This window comes from Canis aureus, chromosome 8, assembly GCF_053574225.1.
Source record: "Canis aureus isolate CA01 chromosome 8, VMU_Caureus_v.1.0, whole genome shotgun sequence".
NCBI classification, from domain to species: Eukaryota; Metazoa; Chordata; class Mammalia; order Carnivora; family Canidae; genus Canis; species Canis aureus.
Window position 1 is genome coordinate 62438164 of NC_135618.1, and position 12288 is coordinate 62450451.

At 63.9% G+C, this 12288-nt stretch overlaps 1 protein-coding gene across 3 annotated transcripts; it reads right to left on the bottom strand.

The window, feature by feature from the left end:
• Window positions 1-354: 354 nt before the first annotated feature.
• Window positions 355-12288, bottom strand: TMEM184A (transmembrane protein 184A). Of its 3 annotated transcripts, none has more exons than XM_077907522.1 (10): window positions 11405-12253; window positions 6902-7138; window positions 6498-6743; window positions 4140-4305; window positions 3796-3886; window positions 3612-3687; window positions 3441-3532; window positions 2474-2643; window positions 1827-2024; window positions 355-1132 (listed from the first exon to the last, which is right to left on the bottom strand). In XM_077907522.1, exons 3-10 carry the CDS (start codon window positions 6741-6743, stop codon window positions 897-899), a joined length of 1275 nt encoding a protein of 424 aa, XP_077763648.1. In that variant the 5' UTR covers window positions 6902-7138; window positions 11405-12253; the 3' UTR covers window positions 355-896. The 3 variants fall into 3 exon arrangements, with proteins under 3 accessions (XP_077763648.1, XP_077763649.1, XP_077763650.1); XM_077907524.1 differs by having other exon boundaries at window positions 990-1715; window positions 11405-12288; XM_077907523.1 differs by lacking the exon at window positions 6902-7138 and having other exon boundaries at window positions 11405-12256.

A 12288-nucleotide genomic window follows, 5' to 3' on the forward strand; every position in this document is an offset into this window, starting at 1 on the left:
GCATAGCCTGGCACATAGGTGAGAGGACGGGGAAGGCAGGCTCCAGCTGCGAGCCCCGTCTGCACGCTGTGCACTCTCTGGGCTTGTGTCCGGGTCCTCCATGGACCCACTGTGGTCGAACCTGGCCAGGGACTCATTTTATGGGGGCGGCTGAGCTCCAAAAGGAAGGGGAGTGCTCTGGGTCTCCTGGGAGCACAGGGCAGGTCTACCTGTGAGCTCTGTGCTCCCTCTGCTTCAAGCAACGACCCAGACCCTTCCCCCAACACCAGACTTAGCACAGTGGGGCTCATCTGACAGCTCCGCTGCAGTCCCTTCCTCCCGGCACTGACCCTGCAGGAACAGAGACCACTGGAGTCACTAGAAAACCCAGGTGTTTATGTATAAATAAGTGTGATTCACCTAGAAGCCCCACAAGCTCCGTGGGCTGCCCGGGGCAAAGGTTCTGTGCAGGTGGCACCTCGAGGTGGGGGCTTTCTGAGAATCTCCACCGCCAGAGGGGGTATGCGGCGGCCCGGCAGGGCCCAGCTGAGCTCATTGGCCCCGCTGCCTATGGCGCCTGCCGTGCCACACTCTCCCAACACCGTCCTGCCCTGCAGGGGCCCGGTCTGGATTCCATCCATGCAGTGTGAGCCTGCTGGTGCCCATCTCACAGCAGCCCCCTGAGCTGATGGCCAGGGGAGCCCCGAGGGTCCCAGGCTCATCAGATAAGCTCAGGTGTCCCCTCCTGGGGCCAAGGGCCTGCCGGTGGGAGGCAGACTGGGAGGTGGCTCCACAGGCCTGGCAGGAGGGCTCCCAGGAGGGGCTTTGGCAAGAGGGCTGGTGGGTGAGGAGCCCTGTGCTTTCCCAGAGGCCTGGGCAGGTGGTCACAGCCAGGTGGCTGGTGATCCGTGGCCCTTCTACAGTTCCTCCGAGGGGATGAGCATCCGCTTTTCCACGTTCCGACTCTTTCTGATGGCACCAGAGCCTCCTGCCACGCTGGAGTGGGTGCCGGGGCTTGGGGTCTCATGTGTGGCCTGCTGGGTGTAGTGCTGGTAGGCAGGGGAGAAGTTGTGCACGGCGTCCTGCACGATGTCCTGTGGGCTCATGGTCTCCTTGAGGCCACTGGAGATGCTGTGCATGGGTGCCTCGGGGGCTGGGGGCAGACAACACGAGTGTGGGGTCGGTGTGTCCTGGACCTGTCCATTCCCCCTCGGACCCCAGCCCCGGGGATACGGCCCTGCTCCCACCCGTCTCCAGGCTGCCCAGGCCCTGGGCTCAGCCAGCAGGGGGTGACTTCCAGCCCTCAGGGCTTCAGAATCCCAGCCTGCTCCTCCCGCTGGGGCTATCCCAGCCCAGACTCCTGGGGCCTACAGGGAGAGACCGCCTTGGCCAGCTCTGGTCTTTTCTCCAGCTCGGAGTGAGCCCTTCATGCTTGGCGTAACCCAGGCTGCCAGAGCAGGTGCAGGCCATCACCACCCGAATTGGTCATTCACTAGGGATGCCCGGGGCCCCTGGGTGTGGTGGGCAGGGTACCCCAGGCTCGGGAAGCACCCCCCATCCCAGCAGGGGCTGTGGGGCCCAGACATCCAGTCTGGCCCCTCTCACTCAGAGCTCAGAGCCAGATGAGCATCTGGGCCAGATGCAAGTGTGGGCCCTGTCCAGGGTTGGGTCCTCCGGTGTCCATGAGGTTGACATCCCCTGGGCCCATGTATGGGATGGCAGACAGAGCTGTGGTGCTGAGGGTGCCCCAAGGAAGACAGGGCTGGCCTCACTCTCCCAGGCCCCTGGCTGTGATATCGCCGCACACTCCACGTGCCCCCACCCCCCACAGGGCCCAGAAGGCACACCTGGTGAGTTCTCTTTCTTCTCTGCATACACCTGGCAGGTGAAGGCATAGCGCAGGGCAATGGAGGCAAACAGCATCTCAATGCAGATGATGAAATTTTGGTAGCCAGCAGCCACCGTGCCAGCCCCCACCTTGCTCCCATCGATGACCTGGACCTCAGGGATGACCCCACACTTTTCCAGGATGGCCAGCAGCATCCCTGGGGATGGTGACAGCCGCTCAGGCACCTGCCCTGCACAGGTCTTGTGAGCTGGTGGGGGTCCGCCAGGGAGGATGAGGTTCAGCAGAGTGGGTGCCTCCAAAGCCAGGGTCCCCGCACTGTGGGGCACCTGGGAGCTCCCCATGTGTCTGCCCTGACCTCCCTGATCCCAGAGCTTAGGCCCACCGCTCCCCTGCAGGGTGGGGTCTGGAAGCGCTCCCAGCCTGGCCCTGGGGGCCTCTGCCTGTGTACTCCACCCACGACCACCCAGACCTGCTGGAAGGGGACTCGCCATTTCCCCCGCTCCAGGGGCTTTGTGGTGTCTGGCCAAGGGGGTGGGGGTTCCGACCTGTGCTCCACCAGGGAAACTGAGGCCAGGCCTGAGGTCACACAGGGCCTGGGGATGGACATGGGATGGGCTCTAGTCTCTGCCCCAACAACCCACCCACCCTGCCAGAAGGAGAGGAAGATGACGGCCTTGATGGTGAGGAATTTGAGGACGGGTTCAAAGGGCTGCAGGAGCTCCCTGGTGGCGAAGTAGAAGAGGAACAGGGCGTAGAGAGCCAGGCTGACGGAGACGTTGTAGATGAGGGTGACGTAGAGGTAGCCGCTGTGGATGCTGGGGCCAGAGCAGGTGCCGGGGGTTCAGGGCGTGCCCCTCGCCCTCCCCACTGCCCCAGCCTGGGTACCAACAGGGACGTGCACCTGAACCCTTCCCGCAGGGAGCCCTTGTGGGGAGTCCCAACTCGGCTGTAAGGATGTAGCCCTTCTCCTGATGAAACCCCCCCTCCCCCTTCCCTGTCCACCCAGGCACAGCCTGAAGGGATGACCTCTGCATGTAGACACAGGGGTGGTGTGCGCCCATGTGTGAGCGTGTGGGTGATGTGCGTGAGACCTGTGGGCATGTTCACACGTACACGGGAGCGTTGTGCTTGCATGAGCTTGCGAGCGGGTGTCTGTGTGTACACGTGCATGAAAGCCTGCATGTGCCTACTTGTGGGCGTGTGCTTGTGTGACCGAGAATGCACACCTGTGAGCATGTGTGTGCCCGCACACGCCATGTATTCCTGCGGACCCGGTGCAGGGCTCCCTCCCAGAGTGCCAGGGAGGCGCTGCCCACCTCCCTGTGCCCAATGGCTCCCTGGGCCTGAGTGCCCTCGTCCCCCTCACTCTCCCCCAGGGTGGGCTGGCTGCGGGGTGGGGGCTGGGGGAGGGAGCCCCTGGACCTAGAGTGTGCAGCCCCACAACCCACAGACACGGGCCAGCTCTTCTGGGTCTGTTTGCTGTAGCCTCGCCCTGGCAGCCTCCCAAGAGGAGGGGAGGCCTGTTTGGCACCTCTGAGGACTCAGCCCGCTGCCTCTCCTCTCTGCCAGGCCCAGTGCCCACCCCCCAGCTAGCACAGCACCCTGGCCTTACTTGAAGTCTCCATCGTGGTATTTGCCAAATGCCTGCAGGACGATGGTGATCAAGGCCATGATGGGCTTCACGATGCAGAACTGCAGTGTGGCCTGGGGTGAGGGGGAAGCCAGGGGTGGTCAGGGGGTGGCTGCGAGGGGCAGGGCAGGGGCAGGCAAGACCCTTACTGACCTGCTTGCAGAAGCGCAGGAAGCCGATGGAGTAGGACATGCCCTGGAGGCAGCAGGTGCCATAGAAGCAGCTGGACCTGGGGTGTGGAAGTCCCTTAAGCAGGGCCCGGGAGGACATGTCTCCAGACCGGCCCTGACGCCTGGGGTGTGGAGGGGCCCCGTGGGCTCTGGGGCGAGATGCTTACCGGATGGGCTTTCCCCGAATCTCAGCCATGATGGCGCTCTCACCCCCCAGGTACTGGAAGCAGAGGCTCAGGAAGCTGTAGATGACAAAGGCTGCAGAGCAGAGGGCCGGGATGCGCAGCAGTGAGCCTCGGCTCCCCGAGGACGCCCACACCAAGGACCCTCACACAGCAGGACCCTCCCCTCAGCTTCGCGACCACCCACCATCCCTGGTGACCCCTGGCCGTTGGCGGTCACTGTGGCCACGATGTCCCCACCCCCATTCCGACCAAGCTGGACTCGGCCCTGGAGGGTGGGGTTCCTGAGCTGACAAGTAGCCTCCCTGGATCTTGCTGGGGGTGCTCACCTTCATAGCAGTCACGCACCGAGTCAAAGTAGATGTAGTGCTGGTGGCCCCCCAGGAGGAGGAGGCTGAGCCAGGAGTCAAAGGCGTAGATGGGCACGATGAAGAGTAGGCGGATGATGTAGCGCTGCTCGTTGGGGACTGTGTAGGACCGCAGGTGCAGGTAAATCTGGGCGGGCAGAGCAAGGGCAGGCTTGGGGGGCGGCAGGCCGCATACAGCCCCCGTCGTGCAGGCCAGCGGGCAGTGTGGGAGGCAGTGTGAACTTCCCAGGGTGCGGCAGGCCCGTTCGTAGCAAATACTCTGCAGCGGGAATGCTCGCTCACTCATGTATGTGTTCATTCATTCCGAGAGAATCTTCCTGGGGGTGGGGGTGGGGGTGAGGGGCATCCATGACCCCCGAGGGGGCACGGCCACTCTGGAAGGCAGTTTGGCATCTCAATGTTGGACGGGGGACATCCAAACAGCTGATACCCTTGACCCCTCCTGGGATTTTCCCCATGGAGCAGGTACATTCAGAAAGAAAGGGTTTGGGTATGAGGATGCCCATCACAGCGACCCATGCGTGGCAGTGGGGCCGGGCTGGTCACGGCAGAGCCACCCCACACGGGAGTGTCCCAAAATGTGCACTTGGGGACCCGCTCTGAAGTAATGTGACATGTAAACATGAGATGACCCCACGCATGTTGGAAACACGGTAAAGAGGAAAAGAAAGACATCACTGTCTTATCCCTGGACGGTAGGAAAACACAGCTGATTACAGTTTGTCTAGAACACTTTCTTGATTTTCATGTCTTCTGCGAGGACATGGAGAAGCAGGGAGAGGGTCTAGAAGAGGAAGAGTCACTGGGGAGCCGGGCACCCGGCTGTGGTCTCACAGCACCTCTGGAGGGCTTCCTGTAGGAGGTGCCTTTAAGCGCAGGTGGAGAGAGGGCCGTGGGAGGGCAGGCTGTGCGTGGAGCCCCGCATGCGCCCAGCTTGTAGGGCACAGTGCAGGGAGTGGCGGGGGCAGGTTGGCACCCAGAACAGGCTCCTTATCTGTCCCTCACTCCCCGATGGTGCAGTGGGAGGGGCCTGGCATGACCTGCCACTAGGAGACATGGATTCTCTCCTGGGGCTGGCACTGCCTGGCTGGGTGGCCTTGGCAGGCCCTCGCCGTCCTCTCTGGCCTTGCCTTCCTGTCTCTAAAGTGACAGGTTGAGTCCTTCTCTGTCCTTCTGGGTTCGGAGAGGGCAGAGTCTAGTTGCCCTTATGTCCCAGAGGGCCTGGCAGTGGGGGCGGGGGTAGGAGCTGCAGCCCCATCTGGGGGATGGACCCCAGGAATCACAGACAGACACATACACACACAGTTGCTGCAACTGCAGAAATTGGGGTCACACAGAGGGGAGTCTGAGATCCCGACTCAGGACTTTGGGGGCCTGCCCCTGTGGGTCCTTGCCCCATAAATCGCAGCCTACCCCAGACCTAACGCCCGTCCCGTCACCAGGGAGTAGGTGTGGCTGCCACAGGAATGCGCATGCACCACACACCTGTTCAGTGGACCTGTCCAGAGGCCCAAGAGCAGCTTGGTAAGACTCTGTGCAAACACTGCCTCCTCCAGACAGCCCTCCCGGATGGCCCTTGCTGCTCTCAGCCGTGGCCTCCCTCACACACTTGTGTCTACCTTACATTGTGGTTGTGTGAGGCCACACAGCCCTCCCTGCCTGCCAGCCCCCTGCCTGCTCACGCCGCCCTCCCCTCAGTGCCAGTTGAACCATCCCAAAGGCCAGCTCTGCTCTCAGCTCCCCCCCCCCAGCCATCCCTCGCTCCCTACAACCTCTGGGGTGTGCTGCACCGACATTCAAGGTCCCTGTTCTGTGTCCTGAGCACCCTGTGCCCAGACGACTGTGCCTGGCCTGCGCCTCACACTCACCTCCCATGGCCAGCATGTCGTCCTGGGCCCCTCTGGGTGTCAGTTCTGCTGCCCATACCCTGGCTCTTCCTTCCCTGGGCCTGGCCATTCCCCCTCTGAGGGGTGGGTCCATCTGTCTAATTGTCACCCCGTGGGGCCGGGGGCTTGTGGGGCTCAGGGCTGAGCATGTCGCTTCTCTCCTCTCCTTCCCTAGATCTGGGGGGCCAGCCCCTCTGGGGCTCCCAGCCAAGCTCTGTCCCTGGCAGGGAACTGCCATCCTCAGGCCTGGCTCCCACAGGCCGTGTTCTGGAGAAAGCCTCCTCTCTTGCCCCTGTGCCCTGGCATCATCCATCTAGGCCTCTGATGGCTGCCCCACAGCCATGGCCTGCGGTCCCAGATCCCAGCAGGGCCAGCCAGGGCCATGTCCCACAGAGAGCAGGGCCCAAAGAGAAGTGCGGAAGGGAGGGCTTACCTGGTGGCAGGTGAGCAACAGGGCAGTCCACACGAAGACCCCTGAGATGCCGCGGGCCAACGCGGTGGTGAGGAAGAGCCGGGAGGCGCCCTGGGAGCTGTTCCCCATGCGGTCCATCTGCGGCCCAGTGGGCACGAAGGGCATGGCAGGCACGGTGGGCATGGCCGGCAGGGGGCTGGGCTGTGGCCAGGTTGCTGACACCAGGGGGCCGCCGGCTGTTCCCCGGAGCCCTGAGACATTAGTCATCTGCAGAGGTGAGGGAGGACATGGGGAGGAGTGAGGGCAAAGGTGCACCCTGGCAGCTGGAAGCAGCCCCAGGGCCAGCAGGGGAGGAGGGAGTGGGGGCGGGGAGGGAGGGGCTCCTCCCCCAGGCCACCAGCAGGCCAGGGCTGCCCTGGGCATACCTCACGGTCCCTTGTGCGGACTTCGAGTCTGACCGTCTTGCCCACTCCCCTGACTCCGGGTGGCCTTGGGCAGCTCCGAGCACAGGAACTCAGCTCCAAGGACAGGGCCTGGGGCGCCCTCCTTCCCCAGGGCTCGGCCACTTGGGCGCAGAATCAGCTACCAGACTCTGACGTAGGGTGGTCCCCGCCTCTGCTGCTCGGCTTGTGGAGAACCCACATTTGAGGGGCCAGAGATGCCTGGGAAAGTGGGGGATCCCCTGGTGCCTGCCTGCTCCGGGTGGAGTTGGAGCGAGGGCCCAACTGGCACTGCCTACAGAGGCTGATGGGGGGGTGCAGCCCAGCCCCCCTTCCCATCCCCTGGGACCTGCGCAACTGTGTGGGTGCCCAGTTCTGCTGCAGGGCCCTCCACCTCCCCAAGCCGCTCACTACCCCAGATGTTGGTTCTTTTCAGCTGCTTGCCAGCCAGCTGGGGCACCAGGCACCTCCCCCGTCCCACACTCGAGGCCTACCCAGCCTCTCCCCTTCCCTCCAGCCCACAGTCGGGACCCAGTGCCTACCTCTCAGGCAGGAAGCGACGGCCCAGCCCTGGGAGGCCGGGCCTCCAGGGAAGCCTGGCAGGTCATTTGCGTGGCCACGTGGCCCCAGTGGCAGCCCCACGGGGGGTGGGGCAGGGCCACTATCTGGAGGCTGTACCAGGCTTGGGGAGGGGCGGCCACCACCTCAGCCCCGGTGGCCCACCTGTGCTGCCACCTGCAGGGAGGGGCCTGGAGGAAGGGGAGGAGCAGAGGCTTGTCCCCTCCCGGAGGCTGACATTCTATCTTTGCTCAGCAGCAGCTGGCTCCCAGGTACCTGCTGGCCGCCAGGTGCCCTCACCTGCCTGCGCCAGACGGCCAGGTGGCTTCTACCCAGGCCCCAGGCGGGCAGGAGGGGTCTCGGTGGGCTGGGCTGATGTTTGCTTAGAATTGGGTGAATTTATATTGTGAAATTCTCAACCAGTCCCCAAGAGGTGCTTTGGAAACCTTGCTGGGATTACGGGGTCGGGGACAGAGGACAGGCAGGTCACCAGGCTCCGCGAGGGGGCCTGACTCATCTTGCCCCTGGTTCAGCCTGATGCCACAGGCCCCTCAGGGAAGAGGCTGTCCCGGCTCCGTCTCTGGAGGGGGTGTCGGGGTGGGGCCACGCTCTGGGCACAAATGCATACATGCTGCCACCGGGGGCCCCAGGACGGAGCATCTGCTCTGTGCCCTTGATGGGACCACACGTCTGTGTCCTTTGTGGCACCTAATACTTCCTGTAGCCCTGGGCCAATGGTTGGAGTGACGGGGGATCCCCTTGTGCTCAGAGAGGGGGAATGTCCCCAGGAGTGTGGGAGGCTGCAGGCCCAGCCCTGGACACGCGGCCCCACTCCTACCCCTCCACCCACACCGTCCACCCCCTGCCCCCTAGAGCCCCCAGCAGGCCTCCTCTGAGCGCTGCTGGGACCTCCCATGCCTTTTCTCCCAGCTGTTTCCTTGTCCTGCCGGCTTAGATGTCTCCTTTAAATCCCCCCTTGTGCCGGGCCCAGCCTGTCCCCCATGCACGGGGCGTGGGCAGCCTCTGTATGGCCTGCCCTCTGGCCGTGGCTCCCACTCGCTCTGGCAGGGGTGGCAGGGCTGGGCTCTAACTTGTGCAGCCAAAGGCAGTTTTGCCCGTGTGTGCCCTGAGCCTGCCACCTGCCCTTGGTACCAGTGACCTGCAGGCCCGCCGACCAGCGTGTGCAGAGCAGTGTTGCTGGCGGTGCACATTGTTGTCATTGTTATGGGCGATTGCGGAGGTAGAACCCATTACTGCCCATGGTGACAACGGCTTGGGGACCCGGAGGGCAAAGACTCAGCTATGGGGACATGGCAGGGCTGGCAGGGCCCAGGGAGCCCACCACCTCCACAGGTGGAGAAAGCAGGCCCAGGTCCTTCCCAGGCTGATGCCAGGATGTCTGAACATGCAGCAGGAAGCACTATGGTTAGATGTTGGAGGGACTTCCCTAGCTGGAGTCAGCGGGGACAGGCCTTTGGGAGTGTGCTGAGGGGCCCTGGCTTTGGGGAGGCACGAGGCCTGGGGCCTAGACCTAGACGGAGGGATTTCCCAAGCTCTACCCTTTCCTCAAAGGTGGAAACACTGTGGGGAAGGGCCGTGTTCTCTGACAAGGCAGGTTGTACACCAGGGGCAGGCCCGGTAGCCTCCTCGCCCTGCAGCTCTGCCAGTGGCAAGGGGAGCTCCTTCCACCCAGGGCCACCCCTGCTGTGATGCGGGGGGCCAGGTCCAGGGTCCCCACCGGGTTGTTCCCGCAGCTGCCCTACCCTGGAGTCTTGTTCAGCTGTTACTTCCAGGAAGGCCTCCAGGAATCCTTGAAGCCTCCCCACTCCAGGATCTTTTGCACAGGATACAGCTTTGCTTGGGGACCTTCCAGTCAGCACCAGGCCATGTGTGCATGCTAGAGGCCTGGTTTCTCTACAAAATGGGGGCCTCCTGCCCTCGCCCCACCTCCTTCTCTGGGTCCTGGTCTGTCGCACCAGAGACAATCTCAGTCCTCAATGCCTTGCTCTGCCCGTGGCCTCTGCTTTCTCGTCTGCACAGATGAGTCTGGAGTTCTCCGGCCATTCTATGGGGTACAGCAGGCAGGTCCCTGCCATCACTGGGGGCCTGGGACACCCCCCTTGCCTTGCCCTGAGCTCAGGGAAAGGCTCCCAGCCACATGGTCCTCCCAGAGCCCTGACCCTGGAGCAAGACCGCAGGCCACCAGGGTACCTGGCAGAGAGCAGCAGGAGCCCAGATTGGGGAGGCATGGGGAGACAGGGAGGGGTCAGGAGCTGGGCCGAGCACCACAAACAGCATGCGGGGACAAGGAGGGCCGAGAGAGCTGCCTGTGGGGCCATCGGCCCCACCCCGGCAGCGGTGTCATGGCCCATGCACACTCAGGAGAGGTGACCGGGCTGGCCCGGCCTGATTTCCCTGCCTGGGGCTGGATGCTGACCAAGCCTGTCACAGGACAGACCTGCCTGCCCAGATCTGGGCAGCTGGGGCCTCTGACCCCTGTTTATAGTGACCAGGTGACCAGACCCGGGCAGGTCCTGGCTGGACGGTGGGTGGCCGAGACACTGCTGGCCATTGTCAGACCCTTGTCCTCATTCCCATGCCTGCCTTTCACCACCATGACCCAATGCCTGTGGCTCCTGGCCTCACTGCTGGCCCTGGACCTCCTTCCAGACCTGTCCTGCCATGCCAGTCCCCCTTCTCAACTGGCCTGCCATCTGAGGACATCTCTGAAGGCCTGTGGCTCCTTCCCTGCTGCCAGCCCTGTCTGGTGCTCCCTGGGCAGTCAGACAAAGGGTTGCAGGGAGCATCAGGACACCATGATCTCATGGGTCAGCCCCACCAAGGTCCTCTGGCTCTCCCTGGGGGTCCCCCCGCTGGTGCCCAGGGATTGGCACACAGGGTTTGCCTCTGAGCTTGTTAAGGCCCCTGGAATGGCCCTGGACTCAATCAATAGCCACCGTGGCCTAGGGCCTGGGGGTGACTGGACCCGGGCCACCGTCAGCGAGGCTCCTGGGTGCTCAGGCCTTTAAGCCACTCTGATGGGACCTGGGAGAAGTAGGGGGCTGCAGTGGCGTCACAGGGCTGTGGAAGGGACCTGCCAGCCTGGGTGCCCTGAACCACTTCTCCCCTCTGGGCCCATGGGGGACTGTGGGTCCCCCGCCCAGCTCTACTTCTGGGTTCCCTTGCGTGGAGGGCAGGCAGGGAGGTAGGGCCCTGGGTCAGACACACTGGGTTGGGACTCTGACACGCCCTTCACTGTGACCTTCCTGTTTCCGCCGCCATTGGAGCCCCATATACAGCTGGTCAGCACCCGTCTCCCTGCCACCTGTTTCTCCTAAAGATGGCCATGGGCCACTGTAGCCCAGGACAGCTCTGCTGGGCCTCCCAGCCAGGTCACAGTCTAGCAGCCAGGTCACCATCCGTGGGCTTCTCTGGGCCTCGAGGCCACTCAGCCCTGGGGGACCCCCACGTGGGATCTCGGGAACCTTCCTCCCTTGCTCCTGGGGCTCTCCTGCCCTTTCTGCACTGTCCCCTGTGCCCTGTCCCTCCCCTAGGCCTGCTGCCTCAGTCCCCAGAGAGAAGCTGTGTGTACCTGGGGCCTGCCTGCACCTGCCTGTTGCCCTGGAGCCAGCCACCAGTCCTGGGTGTGTACCGGGGGGGCACTCTTCCTTGCAGAGCTGGGGCAGGGGTGCCGGCCTGGTCCTGGACTGGCCAGGCTGGCCTGAGACCCTTTGTGGTTACCAGCAGGGCCCTGTCCCCTTGGGTGGAGGGGGGTAGGGCAGAGAGGCTGGGACTCTCAGAATTTCATGGTGGGGGCTTTTTTCTCCAGGAGCCCCCACCCCACTGGAGTGAATGGGACCTTGGCCTGGACAGCACAGCCCACCCATGGGTGTGTACAGATGCACACACACATGCATGCCCGTGGCTCACCTCCCCGGTGGCTCCCTCAGCTGTCTGGTTGGGCCCCTTGGGCAGCCGTGTGGCAGGGCTCCAGGCCCGGGGGTGGGCGGCCTCCCGACCTCCAGTGCTCTTCCTCGCAGCAGCCTGGGTCGGTCCAAGGTACTGCTGCTCCTGGGGAAGTGCTGTCCTTCCCCGGTACCCAGAAAACGCCTCCCTGCCACCCGCCCACCTTGCCAGGCCGGCTCTGCCAGCCTGGGTGCCGCCCAGGCCACACCCTCTGCCACAGATTCTGGGACCGGCTGTCCCTCCCACCCACTGTCCGGCGGCGGGTACGAGTGGGCCTCAGAGTCTGACATCCGCTGTGGCTCTCGTCTGGGTCACTGGCCAGGTGTGGCTTTGGGGGCCACAGCTCTCCAGTCCGTGTGGACGGGATCGGAGGCCCACCTTCCGAGGTGCAGTGAGGGGTAGATGGGGTGACGCCATGTCTGAGACACGTGGAGTGCGCTGTCCCTCCAGAAGTGGCTCACACGTCCCTCTGCTGCCTTCATCCCTCGGCTGCCCCGCATCAGGGAGCCAGAAGGGGTCTCAGGACAAGTAGCTCCACAGGCTTTGACGGTGGCCCCCTCCCACTGTTAATGGGGCTGCAGGGTTTGGGCCCCTGGCCAGCACGGGGTGGGGGGTGCTGTGGCCTGAATCCCGCTGGCTCCCCCTGCAGGGCCCTGAGCCTTGGTATTCCTGTCTGTGAAGTGGGTTCAGGGGTCCTCATGCTCCTGGGTGGTGTGTGGGTTGAAGGAAGGTAGGAAATGGAGCTTGGTGAGTGCAGAGTGGGCACGTCCCGAGTGCTGGTGCGGGCCGGTGACAGCCTGCGTGAGGGCCACTGCTCTGGATGACTGTTTCTCAGACCCCCTCCCTTT

Bases quoted from the DNA above. Each gene is read 5' to 3' on its own strand.
- TMEM184A (XM_077907523.1), bottom strand. From the start codon at position 6,743: ATGACTAATGTCTCAGGGCTCCGGGGAACAGCCGGCGGCCCCCTGGTG. The intron at 3,887-4,139 runs GTGAGCACCCCC...TCTGCTCTGCAG, and splicing joins GGTGCGTGACTGCTATGAAG to CCTTTGTCATCTACAGCTTC. The intron at 2,025-2,473 runs GTGGGTGGGTTG...CACCATCCCCAG, and splicing joins CTTCCTCTCCTTCTGGCAGG to GGATGCTGCTGGCCATCCTG.